This window comes from Falco cherrug, chromosome 18 (assembly GCF_023634085.1).
Source record: "Falco cherrug isolate bFalChe1 chromosome 18, bFalChe1.pri, whole genome shotgun sequence".
Classification (NCBI taxonomy): Eukaryota; Metazoa; Chordata; class Aves; order Falconiformes; family Falconidae; genus Falco; species Falco cherrug.
In genome coordinates, this window is record NC_073714.1 from 4,623,429 (window position 1) to 4,644,887 (window position 21,459).

Genomic DNA, 21,459 nt, shown 5'->3' on the forward strand with positions numbered 1-21,459 from the left:
AAGCTGCATGAAATAAGTGTTCATAGTTATTTGAGAGATTTAAACTCTTCAGCAAATAAGGCTTATCCAAAGATGAACCAGATACTGATGCTTTATAAGGCTCATGAGTTTTTACCTCCAGGTATTTTTGCGAATTGTGCTTTTAGGTTTACTCTTCCTTCATGGAAATGTTCAGAATGAAGTTTAAAGTTGTAGTGAACTTACCCCTTGACTGGGAAAATTTTCACTTTTCAGTTACCGATACTTAAAATTATTTCTGTGGCTTAGTTATCAGTAGTTTTTACAATGCCTCTTATTATTTGATCAGCTAAGATACCGTTTCTGCTGTAAAATTATGGCTGGGTTAGAGGTTGTTAACCAGACTACTATTGCAGTCATACTTTAATTTCTTTTAATCCTTGTGCAGTGGTTTGAAAATGTAAAAATTCTAATATTTATTAGATCTGGTTCTCTTAAATACAGTATTTGTCTTGTAACATGCATGCTTGACCATGAGCCTTTGTAAGGATTTTACCTTTTTTTTTTTTTTTCACCTGTTAGCCTTGTAAAAAAAAAAAAAAAAAATTAACTGCCCCAGGGACAAACTGTTTTCCAATGGGTGAATAAACTAGCAGGCCCTACTCACATGGCATGTGACTAATTTTACTCAAATGACTACTGGCTAATAGTTAAGGAAACAACTTGAGTAACATTAATCATGTGTATAGGTGTCTACAGGATCAGGTCCAAGGATTATTTTTTATTTTATCGCAAGGGCAAAGAGGTAATTAGATGCTGCTTTTGCATCAAAGCTGGTAAAATTCATCTCCATTTTGTGAAAAACTGCGTAGGTTTAATAACTGCTATTTTGGGAAGACTGAGGGTCATGGTATTAAGACTGCTGCTCTTGTGCGTACCTGTATCCCAAACGATGCACTGAATACCTGAAAATTTGCTTAGCACAGACATAAAAGGAAGCGAGGGCGTGAAGATGGCACAGAAACGGAACAGGTACATTTCACACAGAACAGAGCGCAGCCTCCTAGCAATACTACATTAAAGCGAAACTGCCTCTTGGACCTCAGCTGTGCACATGCTGGGACGGAATCAGGGGTTTTAAAGCTAGTTTTAGGAAAGATTTTTCATTTGGTCAGTAGCAGTGATCCCTGGCATGTCATCTGAGGTTTAATTTATCCTCACCAAAACCAGCTACTGACTTTGGTGTCATACTTATCCAACTAGATAATTCTCTAAGCACACTGTCCATTGGCATATGCTGTAAATCTTATATTTTATTAATAAAAGTATGCATAGAATACATTTTGTCAGGTTGCTTTTTATCCTTTTTCCTGTCCCTCTCCTTTTCTCTGTTTACAGGTATTTTTGAAATTACTGATCTCTTCCCTACTGCATGCTGAGCAGTGCCCCATTCTACTAGCTTCTGTGTTGTGACTTCCAGGCCTTCTCCTAAGCAGCGTGCCAGGCGGGAGGGGGGATGTTGCACCAACACACAGAGTTATGGAAAAGCAGCCACCACCCCCACCCCCAGCAGTCTCTTCCAGTGCCCAGTGAAAACAGTGCAAGCTCTCAAGTCTCAGTATTTGAATACCAGACTAAATACAGGAAAGGAGGTTCTGTTCCTTTGTGTTGTGTCTTGGAAGCCAGTTATGGTACCTAAATGCCAACATCAACCACTTCAGTTGTTGGTATCTGCAAGATTGCAGCCGTGCTCTGAACCACAGTGATGCTATTGTCGACAATTAACGTTCAGCATAAGCCGGTTATCCACGGGTACAATGCCGAGGTGTAGGCAAGCTCTGTGGCTCAAGTCCCTTCACAGTTTTCCTGCTGAGAAGGATCTGCTGCCTTGATAAACATGTTGAATACGCAGCAATACCCTGCTTCCCCTTACTGCTCTCTTAAGGCACAACTTCCACTCCAGCACTTATTTAACTACATATTCTTGTATTCTCAGCCTTATTAGAAAAAGCTCAATTAGTGCTGGTAAGGAAAAACCTGTACTTCTTCCCCTCTTGGAGACGGGCCACGGGATGATGGAATACTAGTTTTGTGGGGTTTCTTTTATTATTGTCTGCTCTGGAATGTTAGCAGGACAGAGCTAAGAAGTAAGTTCCTGGGCACTGGTTTTTCAGCCCTTCATCTTGGGCTGTAGGGAAGGTGTGTAGCCTCCCAAATCCCAACAGACACTTCTAACTGAACAAAAGGTATTTCCTTTTGCCCTTTCCTATGCAATTAATTGTTTTAAGTTGAAGGATCGGCATACTGAATCAAGGTGCAGAGAGGTGTACTGAAAGTGAGATTGCTGTAATGACTATCCTTGTCTTGAGTGATTTGTCTGTTTGCTCTTGGCAAACTTCTTTACTTAACCTGGTACTGAAAGGTTTGGGCTTGTAAAAATGAGCAGTGGAAAAAAGTGATAGCAGTGATGGGAATAGAAACAGAAAATGTTCCTTTCTGCTGTGATACAGCAGAGAATCTAAGAAACAGCGTGAATTCTATTTCTCTCAAAAAGCTACCCTTGAGCTTTAATAATCTCAACCTTTTGCAAACAATCTATTATTTCTCTTTTACAAGAGAACAGTGTTCACAGTTTTTTTCTGATGCAGTTTTTTGTGTGGGGGTGCTCTCTACCAGGAGGCAAGATCTTACCAGAGAGAGATGGATGCTTCAGAAATGCAAGGGATCAAGGTTAGGTGTTGTGGCTGTCCCTTGAAGTCATCTTTGGAATTGCCAGTCATCTGCAAGGACTTTGATCAGTTGTTCCTAAATAAAAAATAAAAGAAAAGCATTCCCAGTACATATCATCGCTACCTCCAGCATAAAGACACCAAAAGAGGTGTGCAGGGAAAGGACTGCCTTTGTGTTTCCCACATGCTGGGGTGGCATCCATCTTAGCAACAGGTTAGCAGTTTTTTCCAGATTTGGGGCATAGAAGTACTAAATGAATAAAATAAAAGTAATTGCAGCACATTTTAAGACTTTAGATTGTTTTTTACCTAAATTGCTTCCAACATTTAGAACATCTTGGAACCATGAGAATAAAACTGGGAGAGGCTTTAAGATAAATCAGGTGGCTTGTTAGTTGTTTGATTTCAATCAAATTAAAGGCTTCTTATAACTTTCTAGAAGAAAACCCTTTTTATTGCACTTCAGTACAAAAGGCTTTCCCAGGAGTTTATGGCCATTGTTTCTCTTCTATTAACATGTGGTTTTCTGCCTCTCCAACCTTGCTATTGTCATAGCATTTTCCATGCAAGGATTCAAATTACTTTACAAACATTAATTACATCATTCAACTGACTTAAGGAACCTGTGTAGTGGTTAAGAGCACAGGGCTGAAAGTCAGGACTTGTGAATGCTATTTCTGGCTCTGCATTGACTCACTCTGTAATCTTGATCAATTTATTTCTGACTCAGAAATTCTAATAGTCCCACTTTACTGATAAATATTCATACCGCAAGTATTATAGCAGATGCTTCCTGAATGATGGGGATGACAAATACTCGTGATGCTATCCTGTGATTGTTAGGGTTGCAAAGTGGGACAGGATTACCTAGGCAGGTTTTCTATTCAAAATCCTAAGTAGCTCATTGTTCTGATTCCAATCTAGAATGTATCTGCGGCCTTTCTACCCATAAATAGCTGTTTTATTAAATTATTTGAAGCATTGCTTGCTTTTTGCTATGTGTAGCTAATTCTTTTCCAGTGATATCCCAGAGAAATCCAGGTTTTCCACAAGGTTAGACATCTGCTACAGTCACGCAGGGTATATGGTCAATTTGCTAAGAAAGGTCAGTGTTATGGAAGGTGGATTTCTAATGCCGATGCTTGTCAACACAGCATAGATAAACAGAAGATGAGAAACGTTTGAAACCGGTATTGTAGTATGGGATGACTGTGACAACTGTACATACAGGCTTTTCTCTAGCTTTAAATAGTTCTGACACAAAAGTTACTTCTTTCCATATGTAACAGGGAGATGACAAAAGAAAGGACATTAATGGAACTGTATCTGCGTGACTTCAGTCTCTGATCATATTACTGTTACTGAACTCCTACTGTGGGTACAGTAACATAAAAGACAATTTATTTTCTCTTGGCTGCTGATGGGGTGGGGTTTATGATATAAAAGGCTCCGTTACCACTGTTGGGAAGCAAAATGCTCGTATATAGATGTGCGAGATGGGACTTAAGGTACAAAGTTGCCCAGAAAGACTCTAGGCCTCAAAATAAACCTTGAGCTTTAAGTGATGTCAAATGGAATGAAGTTAGTAAACATCATTTCTCAAGCTGTGAAGGCAAATTAAATAATCACCTGGGAGGAAGTTAGTCTTGCTGGTTCTTTCTGTTAGAGAATGTGAGTGAAAAAGGAGATCAGAAACAGAAGAATCTTAGTAAAGGGTCTGCTGAAGGCCATACCAAGTACCTATGCAATGTTGCTCTGCCTTGAGGAATTGACTGGCTTGATTTGCAAGATAAAATGAACTCTGGAAATCTTGAGATTAATAATTTAGAAGAGCCTTGTCTTCTATACGTGATTGTTTGACTTAGAATAGGTACTTGGTACAGAAGCTACCCATGCTACAAATGAATAAACCTCAGCAGGGTAAGGTAGATGTTTGCATCTGTATCTCACTGCATTTGAATGTGCCTTCCCCAGAATTCTGCGTTACTCCCATGCTCAGTACAGCTGTATGTGCATAAATAGCCTAAGGGTGCCTCTTCATTTTCATACTGAAAGGAAACTGCGGTGCACACTAATTTCACTTTTTGTAGCTGTGCTTTTGCATCCCAGTGCAGAACAAGCCCTATTTCATTACACAGATGCCATCTTCTCTACCTTAACTGTCTGCCAATAATGAAAAAACCTGCCACGCAGAGGTTGGTTTGGCTCCTGAACACTATCATTTCAGGTGGGTATTAAACCTTAAAGACCATTAGTTCTTACAGAATGCCTTGGCTCTTATTTTTTGGACCTGCTCTTGGCTTAAAATTACCTGAGGCGAAAGCAAGCCTGATGTGAGAGGAAGCGTTGGGAGCCCACTGCGCCACGCAGGTTTGACAGGTTACCTCACACCCGCTGCGCCTGCGGAGGGGGATTTGTTGCACTCCCTCATGTGGAAACTCGGCTGAGCTGGGGGCCTGATGGGCACCGCGACACGGGTTCGCCTGTGCAGGCCTGTGCAGGCTGACCTCGTCCTCTCCGGGCGCGGAACGGCGGCCGCGGCCTACGCCGGGGCTGGCGGGAACGCTCTAGCTCTCTCTCCTGAAGGGACACTGGCGTCCCACGGCTCCAGCGGGGCGGGCCGGCCCGCGGTCCCCCGTGACTGGAGGCGGCCAGCGCCGCTCAGGGCCCCCCGGCGCCCCCTCCCCTCGGCGCCCGGCCGTGGCGCGCAGGCGCGGCGGCGGCGGCGGGACGTGCGCAGGCACGGAGAGCGCCATGGTGCGCGGCACGCGCCCCGGGCCGGGCGGCGCGTGCGCGGCGGCGGGAGGGCGGGAACGGCGCGGCCCGCGCCTGCGCGGTGCGAGGAGGCGGGGTGGCCGGGCCCGGAGCGGAGTCCGGGGTTTGTTGTTGTTGTTGTCCCAGCCTCAGCGGCTCCCTCAGTCGCCTCAGCCGCCGCTCCTGCGCCGCCATGTCCAGCCCTCATGAGCCGCCGCAGCACAACAACAACAACAACCCGCCGGCTGAGGGGACGCACACCGAGCCGGGCCTCAACAGTGAGTGCGGCCGCCGTTAGCGTCTGCAAAGGAACGCAAATGGGGCGGGGGCGGGGGGGGACGTTGTGAGGGCTGCCCTGGGGCTGCGGCCGCCCTCCCTCCGCCTTACCCGGGCCGTGGAGCGGCTGTAATGGTCTCGGCGGGCTGCGCCGGCGGCCCGTGAGGGAGAGGCGGGTGGCGAGGCCTGAGGGGACCCGGGGCGGGCCGGGGCAGCGCCTCGGCGGGAGCTGCCTGAGGGGGGAAGGGGCGGTGGGGCGGCCGCAGGGCTGGGGGCTGCGCGCCGGAGCCGGGGCGAGCGCCCGGGGTGCTGCGGGAGGGCTGGGGCGGGGGCTCGGGCCGGGGGGTTCGGGCCAGGCTGGGGGGGTCGGGCCGGGCCGCCCCTCACAGGAGCGCTGAGGCGGCGGGGCTGGGGGGGGGGGGGGGGGGGCGGGCGCGGGAGGGAGCTTAGCGGCGGGGCTCGGGGCGAGCCGAGAGCGGGAGCAGGTTTGTTTCGTGGTTAAACGGAGTTTATTCGGTGGCTGGTATTAAAAGCTAAGATGGGGATACAGCAGGGTAGGGGGAGGAGCGTGACTGTGGGAATGAGTTTATTCAGTGGCTGAGTCAATACCACTGACGTGAGCTATTTTCCTCTATATCCGGCATCTATGTCAGCTGCCCTGCTGCATCCTTTTGTTCCTCGGATAACACTGGTAGGGCACATCGGTGGGTTTTATGTGTGCTCTCCTACTTACTTGGCAGATGCTTTTCCCTCGTTTTATACAGCTGCTTCAGCGTGTCCTTTCATTTGTTTGTAATTATTAAGGATACTGCAGTTGAAGAGGTGAATAAATTGTATTAATCATTAACTGTTACGTTCGTGGTTTACAATGAAGTTTAACTGACCGCGAAATACGTTGGTTGGCTGATCTCCTGTAACTCAATGGGAATTGTATTAAAGAAGAATAAATGGTGCCTATTTCATAATGCTGCTGTTGTGTTGTGGCAACACTACCTCTTGTGATAACGATGGCAGTTTGCAGCAATGTTCACCTGAGTCAAATAGGTATTTTAACAAATTATTCAGGGCTGTTAGCGTATTAAAATACCGATTATGCTGTCTTAAAGTTGCGACATGCTTAGTACCTAACAATGCTTACTTCAGAAACTGCGATCTTTGTATTTTAAATGTTTCCTTTTTATTTTCTGTTAGTATGTTAACTTACTCTATGGGACACATTAATCTGCTGTAAAGTAGGAGCAACAAGAGATGAGTGCACTGTAAGCCTGTGCTGGATCTGCCCACGTAGATCTTACTGCTGGATCAGCACGTAAAGGCTTAGCAAAATCAATGTGATTACTGAAGGTGGTGAGCACAAGGTATGAGAGGAAATGTTTGATAGTCTGTGCTCCGTGAACAAAACATATGCAACCAATCAGCTCCATGTAGGCTTAGTGCTGCTTTCAGATGTTCAGCTGCTCCACAATGCTTTGGTGTTATAGGTACATTTTCTGCCATTATGTAAGCTTTCCAGTGAACTTTTTCAGGCTAATGAGCTTAGACACTTATTCATTTTGTTCTGTACGTCGTTTCTGCATGTTTAGGGCCTTTCATTTAAAGATCCCTTCGTACTTGAATCGAGGGTCAGAAGACCTGGGAGTAACTGAACCTATACTTTGTTGGGTTCACAAAAAAAAAGAAAAGGAAAAAAAAAAAAGGCTTGCTTGCACTGGGAATTCTAGATTCTTTGCGTATTTTAATTATTATAAAGCTCTGTTACATATTGACAAAAAGAAGAAATCCCACTTTAGGGAGGAACCCATCTAGCCCTGTCATGGAAAATCTGCTTAATAATTACCACTATGGGAATCTGAACAGCTTTTGTTTCTTCTTTCTCTTTTTCTCTTTCTTTTTTTTTTTTTTTTGTTGTTGTTAATGGTGTACTGCATTATAGAAGTGACATCAGTTTATTCAAAATTACCATGGCTCAGGCTCCTTGTGAACTACTACTTTGGATTATTTATATAAACATATATGTAATATAGATGTGTATATAATTTATATATTGTCCTCGATATCTCCACCCCCCCCAAGAGAAATCATAGAGTGAATAAACAAAATGAGAAATGAGACGCTTTTCCTCCACACGTTTGGCTACTGTTGTTTAAACAGTCCCCCAGTTATGAAAAACTTGTAATTAAAGTCAGTGCATATCAATTAATAGCAAATTAGTTAGCCTTAAGAGCATGGGCAAAATTCAGACAATTTTGGAGAAAGATATCATTCATATAAGCAGCTGCTTGGGTTTTTTTTCCCCCCCAAAGTGTGTGTGATGTGATTTGTGAACGGAGGAAAATGCTGCTGCATTTCTTAACTTGACCATGTTTCCCATTTTACTGTCAAGTATAAATATGATAAAAACAAGAGTTCTCTTAAGAGCAGGTGATTAATGTAACTTTCATAGTTTTGAAGAAAGCTTGGGGCACACAGCGCTGGCTTACTACTTGGGCAGTTTGTTCTCAAATACATTCCTGTGCATCTTTTTAAAGAAGCAGAGATTTTTGTCCCTCTCATCAGTCTTTGAAAGTACTAGGGCTCTCTGAATCCCATCTCACAAACCGGTTGTGACTGCCAGTGGGAGTATGTAGCATGTTCTAGCTTGATGTCAGATTATGCTTCCTTGAATGTATTTTGACTCATTAAAAGTGAGGTCAGATGGAGAACGTGCTGCTTGTCATGTAAACTACTGCTCGACTCGTCGGGACTCTTTACTCACAGTTTAATTTGAATGTTCTTCCTAGTATGACCACAGCACATTTTAGATAAACGGCAAGTTTTGTCAGTCTGGGATAAATGTTAACAAAGATTTTATTTGTGCATAATCTTAAGTGCTGTGGAGGTGTGTTTAATAGCTGCATACTAGAGCAACCAGTTCTGATCATCTTCTGCTGGGCTTTTCCCTGCCTGTGCTTGTCAGAGGAAGACATCCCCTTGCACCTTTGGCCCCTGTTCCTCTCACGCTGTTTGTCGCTCACTGCTGATTTTTTAATAATAGGTGTCTTTGCAGATCCTGAGCATTATAGTTTTCCCATTAGATGCTCTTTACTCCAAAATGGCTCTTGGGGAATGTATAGCCTTCTGGCCTAACTTGTCTTCTAACTGCAGGTGCCACGTGTTGAGTTTTTTTGCATGTGTGGCCCCTTGCTGTGAAGGTGTTGCTGCACGGCAAAGCCAGCTTCCTGATGTAGTTCTTAGAGCGTGGCCTTTTTACTTTGAAATTTAGACACCTGCAATCATCATAAATCTGAAATAATACCATCTCTGCGTCTCATGCTGACTAGCCTGAGCAAAGGCTGCCTTTTCCCAGTTAATGCTTCATTATCTGAAAAGCCCAGTATGTAGTACAGGGTTGGTGTACATCGTATGATTGTGCACACCCTAAATTCCTTGTTTGTGAATACAACTTGGGGAAACCAGACTGTAAACCACCGGCACTCTTAAGAGTATGATGCTTCCGTGGTCATCAGTATAATGGCATAGTTAATTGGTACAAAGGACAAACTCTGTTTCAGCTTCACAAAATCAAGCTGAAAACAGGTGAACTCGTTATGACATAAATCCCTTCCTGTGTCACTGATGGAGTTCCCAGAGCCAAAACTTTCCTGTAAAAAACATGTGCAGGCACTCTAAGGTGCATTTCAGAAGTCAAGCAATCAGTGTTAAAATTTAGAACCTGTAAAAACAGGGTTTAGAGTGTAGTTTTAGCTGTTGTATTCGTATTATCAGGCTTTCTTTTCTTGAATATTTTTGCCTCAGTAATGAAGATGTCAAAACTTAAAAAATCAATGAAACACAAAAAATGTGAAAGTGCTTGCCTTCAGGTGGTGTAAATTAAATTACATAGGAGTTGTGATGACATAATATATGTGTGCGAAATCATTATCTGACCAATAATGGGAAATAATGTTGCATCGAAAATGGTATGCTTTTGAGAGATTGGGAGATCTTTCTCTCCATAATTATGGCTAATAAAGTGGCTGTATAGTGAAATCGTTCTTGTTGTATGCCTACATGAGAAGGTTGGAATTGCAGTTCGGTAGGGAGTGTAGTTAAATATTTGGAACAGATAGAGCGGTAGAAGTCTATTCTATCTTTACGCTTCAGGACTTTACTGGTATATTTATGAATTAAGAGTGTTTCCAAAACTTGTTTGTTTTCACTAGTTTCCAATTGAAACATGTCACTAGTGAACATACCATACCAGTAAATATTGTTTTGCATTTAGTTAATCTGCACATAAAATACAAGTGAAGACATTTAAAAAAAATAAAAATACTCACCTGAAATATGGAGTATATGAACTTTTTAGCAGCTGCTTTAATCTCAGTGCACACATGGATATCCCATAGGTATAACTACAGAAAAAAAAAAAAAAGGGGTGGGTGGGTGGTGGAAACAGTAAATCTCAACTTGTGGGCTATACAGCCTTCCCTGGCTAAGGAAAGAAAAAAAAGGGGGAGAAAAAAAGAGGCTGAAGTGATTGCCATTGAAATTGCTGACTGTTATTACATGTGAGAGCTCTGGATTTCCCTGCTACTCCATTCTTTATCTTGGCTTATTAGCAAGTGAAATCTTTTAATCTAACTGCAATGAAATGCATGTTAGTGTGGTAGTTTGGCTGTGTGAGGAGACATAATGCCTGCCTCAAGCTTCTGATGTTTGAGTTGCGGTACGGTAGGATAGGAGGGGTGGCAGATGGTATTGAATGGGAGATGTTTGTCAGAGGGCCAGGGCAAAGAAAGTTGAATGAGGCCTGAGAATGGCAGCCTGCCTGGTGTAAATGAAAATCAGGGTTTGATTCAGGGCCTTTGGAAGTAGAGGGGAGAATAGAAAATTGCAGACAGGGGAGTTGAACAGTAGGGGGCTAGGGGATGAAAATTTTGTTCCAAAAAGGAGCGTAGATGTAGAACAGGGAAGCGGGGTGGCTAGTGTAATTGGCGATAAATAGGTAACTGAAGCTTCAAAACGCAGAGAGAAATGTGGCCTGTTAAAGTATTAATACTTGAGAGGGGACATCTTGTTTGACTAGCCCCAGAGGTAGGTAGCAACCAAACATAACTTTTTAGGGGTGTGTTTGTTGGTGAAAGAGGAGGGAACATGTCACTCTTGTCTCCAGTACGTGTTTATGAGCTTTCTCCCAGCAGCAGTGTATGTTATCTGAATTCACCATATTCGTGGTTTTTCTGTGTAAATTGATAAACATGAGATGTGTTTTAGTTCCACTGCTTTTAATGAAATGACATCTGGCTGGCCCAACAGGTTCCTGGGTGGAGTTACAGATGAACGGCAATGGCAATAGCAACGATAATGGCAATGGGAAAAACGGAGGTCTGGAACATGTCCCTTCATCATCCTCCATCCACAATGGAGACATGGAAAAAATTCTCCTGGATGCCCAGCATGAATCAGGACAGAGCAGTTCAAGAGGGAGTTCCCACTGTGACAGGTAAAGAAATGTTTGCTGTCCTGCATGCAATTTATTGCAGGATTTATACTGTAGACGCTAATGGAGGGGGTAAAGCTTTTTCTTAGGTATAAGTTTGACATGCACCAATATTTGGAGTCCTTGCTGGCTCGTGGTAGTTGGCTGTAAAATATGACATCTGACTTGAAAAATACGTTGTCGCTACAAAAAGCTAAGGAATCCAGGAGCGGGAAAGTCACGTCAACAACAGAGTTAAAATTCACATTGTCATAAATCACATATGGTATAAAAAATACCTAATTTTACTGGTTTCTTAATAATAATGTTATGTACACGTGCTTTGTATTTAGTTAAGCATAATGAAACACATCACTGGACTTAACAGGAAAAAAGATTGTCAGAATTTGTACTCCTTGCTTTCAGTATTCTGCTTTTTTTTCCTGTGAAGGCAAAATGTTTCTTGCCTAACAATGTAATGTTTTGAGGCAGATGTGAGCATTATGATTTTCTTATGTGTTCATTATACCATTTTTCTTACAAGTTTTGGGGCATTTTTGGAAATCCTTGAGCAGTTTCTGTATATAATTTTTATCTGTCCTTCTGCTTGTGCCTCCTTTGGTTTTGCCGGGTGAATGCTGTCTGTCATGTCTACTGTGTAGCTTATAAAGTGGTTGATGGATGTAAAAGCTATTTAAAACTAGTGAGGCCTGATTTAATTACTGAATGTAGTAGAATGTTTGAAAATAATCCAGACCAGTACTTCAAATAGAATGGTTACATTTGTAGAAAATTAAAGTTTGTTACATCTATGTTGCTAAGAGACTAGCTCTCTCAGTAGTTTTGTACTTTGCAGTCGAACCAGGAATGTTTGCTAGATGGTGGCTGGATGGTTTCTTTTACTAGCAGAGGATTTTTCAGTCACCAGCCACATTTGAAGTGAATGAAAACAGATTCCTTATTTTTACCTTAATTTTCCGCTTACTAATTTTTTGTTAAGTTTTTGTCCCCTTTTGGCAGTTAAAGTAATATACAGGAAAGGGGAGGTACTTTGATATTTTGCATTCTAAACAGTAAGTTGCTCTTAAATGTGGTGTTCTGGGTTCTTTTTTGGATGCTTCTAAAATACACCTTTATCATGAAAGCTTAAGTCAGGTTAAAAAGATGCCCTGGGCGTTCTATTGAGAGACACCTGCTTTGGTGCATCATAGAGCATTTTGTATTGTTCCTGACTTAAATTCTCTAGTGCTTCCTTGATCGAGGTGACTAATATCTCAGGTAGATTACCAGTTTTGTAATATTCAAAGTGAGGCTAACAAGAGGAGCATGTATTCTTGCCAAACATTAAAAGATGTTTTGATGTGTGATATTTCTGCATATAATGATACAAAAAGAGGTATAATTCACGATACTGGCAGTGTTACCTAAAAGAAGGAAGGGATCTACATCTTTTGTGTAGCAGCTGAAGTTTTGGGCAGTGCTTTCTTTGCTCCAGTGGAAGGACGGTCAACCCCGTTGAGAAAGGTAGAATTATAAGTGGGAAAAAGATGGAAAAGGTGAGGGGGTTTGGAAGACTTGCCAATAGTGATGTTTGTGATCTGAAGGGTAGCGTAGTGTGTAAGTCTTCTGAATTGTGTGCAGAAGTGCATGTGGAAATGATTCAGCTGCGATGCTGTTTACACTAATGATTCTTTAGATGAAACAGTGCAGTATGACAAAATGACATAATGCAATCAATTTTTCTTTAGCCCTTCACCTCAAGAAGATGGACAGATAACTTTTGATGTGGAAATGCACACAAGTAAAGACAGTAGTTCTCAGGTATTTTCTTCATTAACCTTTAAAATATGTTAACTTTTAAAAAATATATTTTAAAGTTGTGGCTATTGTATGTGGACCATGTATTTACATAGATCCCAAGTACTGGGAGTACTTGAGGGGTAGAGCAAGCTCTCTGTCATGTCAGAAGTCTAAAATGTTATGTATTTTACATGTCAGGAAAAAAAAGCATCACACTGCGGCTTGCTAGCAATTTACCTTTTTTTGTTCAGGAACCCTAAACTTGGTTGTTAGGTGCAGTACTAGCAAATGTATTTTACAAACCTTATTTATTCAAAATTTGGAGGTGTTCCTTAGTCATTTGGGTAAGGCTGTTTCCGTTTCCTCGTCTTGTACTTGGAGGTTTTTACTCAATCCTGTTTTTTATTAGAACTTTATATAGTACCTGCCTGTAAATAATTTTTGTGCGCTCAAGCTTATGTCAGTTTAACTGAATTATCTTTTCTTTTAAGGCATTGTTTTCAGAATAAAGTTTTATTACATTAAAACACATTCCAGAACAATTATTTTTAAAAATGAGGGAGGGTTAGTGAACTCTGTTCAGGCTTAGATTCTGTATTAATTGAAATTTGACTTGTAGGATTAATAGCTTTGGAGTGAGAGGGGAAAATGAGGCTCCAACTCTAAAGCTGAGTAACGCCCTATTTAGTAGCAGTTACATTATTGTTCAACACTGCTTGCACTGTGTATGTGAAACCTATTTCGTTTTGTCTTTGAAATGTTAATATTTCTGCACAAGTTTTCAGGGTGTTCGGTTTATTGCTTTACCGATAGTCAGCTCACATGATAGTGAGTAATCTCCATAGTACAAACTGAGAGGAGACTAGTGCTGAACTCTTGGTTTAATCATTTAATAGAATTTGCTGTCTTCAGCAGTATAAATAAAAAGCATTCCTGGAAGAATGAAACCTCGCATTTAATGTTTTCAAAGACCTGGCCAAATAGTAGGGCTGTTGCAGTTCTGCCCTACAGAGCCAGAACGATCCCAGTGAGGTTGTTGGTTAGCGCTGCCAGCTCACTTTCATGACTGTTGTATTTGATTACTCCTGCTTTTGGTGTGGTTCCTACTTTAATGTTGTACGTGGTTTATCTTGTTTTACTAAAAACCACTCAGGAAATTGTTTAAATACTAAGGAAGAGTTTGTACTGAAGTCAGTAGCGTTCTCCAGTCCTTTTTAATTCAATTTTTTCCTATATGGTAACATTTGCATCTGATGACGTAATGTTAAATCTTTGGAGCAAGACAATTGTAGTGAGTGCTTGCCTTTCCCTACTGCACCTGGGATGCACCCAGTAGAAGCTGCTAGTTGTAAGTAATATAAATTTTAAATGACTAGTAACACCTTTAAAAAAAGTCAAAATACTGTATTTGAAACCTTTTTATTTGGTTGTCTTTCTGTGCTTTAGCCATGTTCTGGAGGCTTTAAATCAAATGCCATCAACTTTTTGCCAGTTGTAATTACACTTTAATATTTTTTGCAGTAATGCTGGTTTATTACATTTAGGATTAAAATAATACTTTTTTTCTGTTAGCCCTCATAAAACCAAACAACTTGCAATGATGTGGAAGGCCTGGGTCTAGTACTAGAATTTGTAGTATACTGACTTCCGCAGATCCTCCTCTTAGCATAATAAAATCTCTTCTAAATAATCAATAGGCCAAGAACACTCCCTAGTTTGTCAGGTGCCACCATTTGGTGCTTATCACTTTGCCACTGTTATTGTTGCTCTCAATTTAACACTGTAAAGAGGAGCTAGTCGAGTGATGTGAGGCTTGTCCCCTGTATATTTTCAGTCTGAAGAAGAAGCAGTCGAAGGAGAGAAAGAATTGGAAGTTTTGAAGAAAAGTGCTGACTGGGTGTCGGACTGGTCAAGTAGGCCTGAAAACATTCCTCCCAAGTGAGTTAAACTTTTTTTAATGTATATTCTTTTGTATGAAGGAGAGAAGAATCGTAAGTCGCAATTGCATGGAATTACTCTGGCTCTCCAAATAAGATTGTCTTAGAAAAAATTTCTCTTTGGGGAGGCTAGAAAAAGTCAAAACAATGAAGTATGAAAATCTTAATAGCAACAGAATGACCTTTTTATTGAAAGGAGTATAAATCCACAGCAAGCTGATTACAAGCTTTCTTGACAAAATTATAATTATTGGGAGAGCTGGGTACTTGGAGCTGGGATTCATGGGATTTAGTTTTGGCTTATTGAATGGAATAGCCTTGGGCCAGTCTCCTAAATTCTCTGTACCTTTTTTTCTTTCTATGTAAAATATGTAATGTTCATCCACGGAAGGGGAAACGTTGAGATCCTTGAATGCAAAGCATTTTTATTAAAATAGAGGATGCTGTTTAATTCTGGCAGACTTCTGTGTCTCTGTTTGGAACAACAAACAAGGCTCTTGCTAACAAATCACATCCTGAAATTCCCTCTCTCGGACCTACCTCTCTCTTCAGCTACTGCTCCCTTTGTCTCTGTACTGTCTGTGTAAGTGGTCTCTCCACAATACCTCCTATTATTATCTTTGATTCCTTACACTGTGTAAGGGATCTCTTGCTTTGATCTCTAGCTCTTTGTACTTTTGAAAAAAGTGTTCCTACAGAGATCTGTGCATTTGTGTGAAGAGAAAAAAAAAAAAAAAGTAAAGAAACAAATCTTGTTGAATTTCTCCCCCCTCCCCCTCTTCTTTCAGGGAATTTCATTTCAGACATCCTAAACGTTCAGTGTCTTTAAGTATGAGGAAAAGTGGAGCGATGAAAAAAGGTGGCATTTTCTCTGCAGAATTTCTTAAGGTTTTCATTCCATCTCTGTTCATATCTCATGTTTTGGCTTTGGGACTAGGGTAAGTATTAACCTAATTTTCACTTCAACTTTTGCATCTGGCTTTGCTTTGCTGCTTTACTTGTATGCCAGGTGCCTGCTGAAAAGGGCTTTATCTAGAATAACTAGAGTATTGTTGCACCTTGCTCAAGGTAGACTTGGTGTACTTTTTGAAATGCAGGAAAACTTTGCAGCAGCTAAAACTTTGCAGCCATTTTAGTATGTTTTTTTTTCTAGAATAGATCGAGTTTCTTATATTGAAAATGCATGGCTTAGCATGAATTTGCAGATAACCTTTGCAATTCTAGCATGTGTCATTTGATTATTCACGCCTTCTACTTAAATGCTGCCGTTTATAATGTAGGGAAAGGAAGAACAGAATAGGTGGAAAACTGCTGTAACTTCTACTAACCATTACAAAAACAGGTTGTATGAATAATGACGCTGTAGTTCTGTGTGTATGGCACGTACTCTGTAATTTTCAATGTCTAATGGTGCAGTTGCCTGATACTACTGAAAGTCAAGGATTGAATAGTTACAGAAAGATATGTGAACTACTGGATGTGTTCTGCAGGGTCAGCTGTGACTCTGCTCAGCAATGTTTTCATTGCCAGCGTAATCCAACACAGTCTCTCAGTTTGCTTAAGTCCTTACGTTATGTTTATCTGTCTTAGGTTCTTCTGTGTTGGGGCAAAGACGTACTTGAAATGTGTTTTTATTTAGCTTCATATTTGTTTCTGGGAGTGTAGTTCAGGTGTCTCTTTAAATTCTTTTAAACTGTCAAAGAAATTAGGAGGGTAAGAATATGTGAGAATGTATTGTAACATATTTGCACTGTAGCAAAATTGTGTGTTTCTGTGACGAATTAAATCTTGCCTGGATTTATTTGTTAGAGGTCAGTGTTTGCGTAGATCCTCAATGCTCAGTGTTTTAAAGCTCACCCCCTCCCTTTATAGGCAGTACTTTATTTGTTTTACTGTAACAACCTGAGAGTGTTGCTCAGCTGTTTCAGGAGCCCTGTGTCAGTTCCTCTACAAACAACACAAAAGCTTTGGGACTGGGGTTTTCAAGTGAGCTTGGGACTGGAAGAAAACCACTTTTACTTGATAGTCTCAGTCCTTCTAGGCTCATCTGAAAATCTCACTCTTAAGTGATTTTGTAGAAGAGAAGTCCTTGGAAGAATCTCATCAGATTCTGCTTTGCAAGACAAAGAGAACAGCTGAGCGTGTGAGGAGTGTTTGGAAAACAAGGGAGTATTTCTGTGAAATACGATATGCCTTATACTTTTTATTTCAGCATCTACATTGGAAAACGACTGACCACCCCTTCAGCCAGCACTTATTGAAAGATGGAGTGCAAAACCTGGAAATCCACGTGACCTGTGAAGGTGTTACTGTCTCATTTTAGTACATTTGACTTGAGACCATTTTAAGCATGACCCTGACTTCACCCTTTCCTTACATATCCAGGTTTTCGCTAACTCTGGAATTCAGTATTGTGTTGGAACTCTGTTGAGGTGTTTCGCTATCCACATTCTTTCCCTCTCTCCTCCCATTCCCCTGCCTCTTGGCCTGCAAGACACGTCAGAGTTGCTGAATGGAGTTTACAACTGTCTATATGTTGCAAGGGCTTCTCTCAATGCAAAACGCCACCAGCAAGTTTTAATTTTATCAGTGATGTTGTTGCCTCTTTAGTGCAACCTGACAAATTGCAGTTGTGCATGGTATAAATGTTGACTGTATTATGGTGATAAAATTAACAGTCTCTTTGGAAGAAAATTATTGATTGGAGTGAAAATGAATTTTTCTTTTGAAAAACAAGCTGGTTGTGATATAAACTAAGAAATCCCTGGCAATAAAAAACAGTTTAAATCGGCTTTTGGGGGAAGTGTACTTGGCCCCTTTTACTAGCTAACACCATTTGATTTGCAGGAGGCAAAGACTGCGTAAATTTTAAAGTAGGATTACTAAATCCATCAGCATATTTTAATACTAGGTAATTGTTGTAATCTTGTCTTTTCTATGAAGTCAGCTCCTTATTCCTTGTAGGAAAACCTGTCTGATGCCTAGAAAATACTAGAAAAATCGCATTGTTTGCATGTGAAGAAGCTTTTCTTTTCCTTACCTGTTTTCTTAAGGGAAAATTTTAAATGTGAAATTTTCCTTTTAAAAGTAGTTTTAAATTAAGGAAAAACCCAACAGCTGTAGGTGTAGTTAGACTCTGTATAAAAGGATATGATTCTGTTTGTTGTGGAACCATTTACAATTATGATGACATGGCAGTTTCAGGAAGTAAAGCGTTTGACTTAATCTTTTAGGGGGACAATCTTGCAGGTGCGTAAAGATTCAGAAGTTGTCAAGCTCTGAAATGTCTTCTGCAAATGAGTTTTCAATATTCCTATCTCTCATTGTTTACTGTACAATCTCCTTTGGGGATAAATGGAATCTGAAAGTCACTTGTGGTGTCTCATGTTAGATAGACTTCTCACTAATGTTGTTGAACTTTTATCTTAGGGAACATTAAACCTTGTCCTCCTTCAGTGACACTTCTTTTCAAAATGTGAAGCTTTAGTACCAAATTGTTAAAAAGCATCGGGGCAGTCGTGTCCTTAAATAGATTTTATTGGATTTCAGAACATGTAGCATGACTCTGAAGGATAGAATACTCTTTTTTTATATATATATGAATATATTAAAAAAATGATATAGAATTTAATACTAAGTATTTAGGGAACCAATGCTAATTTTAAAACTAGCAAAAATCTCATTTAATTAAAAAGTTCAGTAGGCTGACTTGTAGAAAATGATAAGAAAATATAGTCGGCCGGTATGGAGAGAACAGCTACCTGTAATTGTTTGCTTGCATCAGACTTTATAAAGTTGATTATTTGATACAGCAGTGATTGCTTGAAACAGTTGGTGCATAGAAGCTAAATCCCGATTGAGATTTGGTTTTAAAAGAACTTAGTTAGCTCCCAGGAAGTAAGAAAAGGTAAGTATAAATCCACTTCTAAACTGTATTTACTTTTATTCTCTACTTCTGAATGCTGTTAGAGAATGCTTTCAGGGTGAAAGGGCAGTCTAACAAAAAATTCTCTTGAAGACATCTTTTTTTTTCTTTTAGTTGTCAATACTAGTGGCACTTGAGTTGCCCACTACCGCGTATTTGTTTCAGGTGTGGATATTGGGTTTCACCCAAAGGTGAGGGAGGGAAGGGGGAAGTGGTGAAGGGTGTTTTAGATAGTACATCATTTTACAGTCCTAAAAACTGAGGGGACAGGAGAAAGGCTGAAACACTTTCAGTTCTAATTACAGCACCTTGTTTTGTATGGAAATTGGAATAGTCGAAAAACAGATTTTTACTAAGTAGGGAGTACTTTTTTTTTAAAAAAATTACCCCTTAATTAAAAGGTAATTCTTCTTCAGAATATCTGATGATTAATATTGCAAGCTTGTGGCTAGAGTATCAAGACAATTTATAATATTTGAAGGAGCCATGAAGTAAAAATTGTGAAAACTATAGATGAGGAATGGATACATGATCACTGTAACACTTGGTATGATACAATGCAGTATTTATTGATACCCTGCTATAAGCTTTGGATGAAAGCCTACAACTTCTAGTTTTACAGTGAACAGAAACAGATTGTTGTATAATTTGAAAAGGGGTTTCAACTATTGATAGTTGAAGTTTTGTTAAGATAAATGTTGTTTAAAAAGCTTTATACCTGTTTACAGTTTTGGAAAAAAAAAATGCAGGCTTCGTTTTTCTTACATTCAGTGAAAACTGGCCTAGAATATTTGTAAATAGGGTCAAGAAAAAAAATGCATAAACTCGCACATTAAAAATGCAGCAGGCTAACTGCAGCAAATGCATATTTACTTACTGTTTTAAAAAGTGAAAGCTGAAGATTGTTCAAAATTCAAATTTTTTAATTGACATTTGTTGAAATATTGGAGTTAACTGAGCCAAAGTGATTATGCATTCTTCATAAATTAGTTAGCACTTTGTAACATTATATACAGTTTACAGTACATGTATAAGTTGTAGCTTATAAACATTTTGTGCCATTAAAGCTCTCACAAAACTGGTTGTCTGAAATTACTTCATGCTGCGCCTTTCTTCTCTTTTTCTTTCTTCTTTTTTTCTTTTTTTACAGGACTGCTTTGTATAGTGTTTTATGAATCTTGTGTTCTGGGTTACATGAACATTGAAGCTGCTGTTTATAGACTGGAATAATTTTTTGAAAGATTGCTTGGGTTTGGTTTTGGTTTTTTTTATTGACTTGGGATCATTCGCTTCTTTTCCTGAAGCACTTAATAAAATATTTCCATTGTCAGCATTGTATACCTGCGCCAAGTCCTCCAGCACCTTGTCAAGGAAAACTTCTAAAGCAAAATAATGTAGTGGCATATGAAATGTAAAGTAGAATTGATGAGATTTTGTATAATTGGTCAACTCTATTGTACTCCTTGTATTTCTCTTCTGTTTCCTAATTCTGTTAAATTTGCAGATTAAAGAATAAGGGACATAAACCCAAATTGTTAATCTGCCTCCATATTCTTGGTTGAAGAGCACGGGCTGTTTCTGGGAGTGTCGTGCGAAGAGTTGTTCATGCTAAATGTGAAATGTCATCATTCTGATACTGTTAACTGCCGATTTTAGTTACCTAGCAATTTTGTAACATGTTTTTAACGTAAAAATCCAAAGCATTGTGAAAATGAGATTTATTTACTTTTTCAGAGGAGTAAGATAAAATTAAAAATCCTGCTTTCAAAAAGGTTGGATGTTTGGGACTTACAGTGAAACTTGGGCCTGAAGTTTTGAATTACTAGTGCTATGAAACTGCTTTGGAGAGCAGGGTTATGGGGGTTTTGAGCAGATTGTTTCTCTACAGCCAACTGAGTTAAACACACTTACTTAGTAGGTGTTGCAGGGGAAGAAATCATTGTGCGCTTCAAAACTTCTTGTTGCAATGCAATGTCTTGCAATAGAATGAATACAAGATAATATTGCATAAAGCAGCAGTATCTTTGCACTGAGATTTTTCTGGTAAAAATCACATTTTGATGGAGTTTGAAGACTCATTCTAGTACAAGAGTGTTGAAAGAAAAACTGAAGGGTTTTATTTACATACTTAATTTAGAGCAGCATAGTGATATTGCTTATCTGTTCAACTAAATGCAGCGTAGGTAGACAAATGAGCTGGGTAGTGTCTTGCTTTCCTCGGTAAACGGCACCAAGAAGCGTGTTTCGTGTTATGTTTGGGAAAGTTACTTTCTACCTTTACTTCACTACAGTGCACCTAGAGATTTAGCTAAGTTAGCTATTCACGTGAGGCTGACACGGGGTGTCAAGTCCTATTTACATTCTGTTGCAAACTGAAGTGTGCAAATATGGAAAGATTAGAATTTACTTTGAATTCTGTGTTTTATGAAAAAGTTCTATATAAAAATTTAGTTACACATTTGTGTGTGTGGATACATGTAAAAATTCTATCTAAAGATGAAATCCTGATTCTGTGCAAGTGTTTATAGGATCTTTGCCTTGTGTATAGTTATATATGAAGACTTCTTTGTGTTTTGGGTCTTGAAAGCCCAATAAAACGCTAGGGCTCTTGAACTATGC

At 40.0% G+C, this 21,459-nt stretch overlaps 1 protein-coding gene across 2 annotated transcripts; it reads left to right on the top strand.

The window, feature by feature from the left end:
- Positions 1-4,891: 4,891 nt before the first annotated feature.
- On the top strand, positions 4,892-20,379 carry BNIP3L (BCL2 interacting protein 3 like). 2 transcript variants are annotated; one of them, XM_055695955.1, is made up of 6 exons: positions 4,892-4,914; positions 11,016-11,202; positions 12,927-12,999; positions 14,813-14,916; positions 15,704-15,853; positions 17,128-20,379. In XM_055695955.1, the coding sequence occupies exons 2-6, from the start codon at positions 11,036-11,038 to the stop codon at positions 17,174-17,176; spliced, it is 543 nt and encodes a 180-aa protein (XP_055551930.1). In that variant the 5' UTR covers positions 4,892-4,914; positions 11,016-11,035; the 3' UTR covers positions 17,177-20,379. The 2 variants fall into 2 exon arrangements, with proteins under 2 accessions (XP_055551930.1, XP_055551929.1); XM_055695954.1 differs by lacking the exon at positions 4,892-4,914 and adding an exon at positions 5,517-5,719.
- Positions 20,380-21,459: the final 1,080 nt, after the last annotated feature.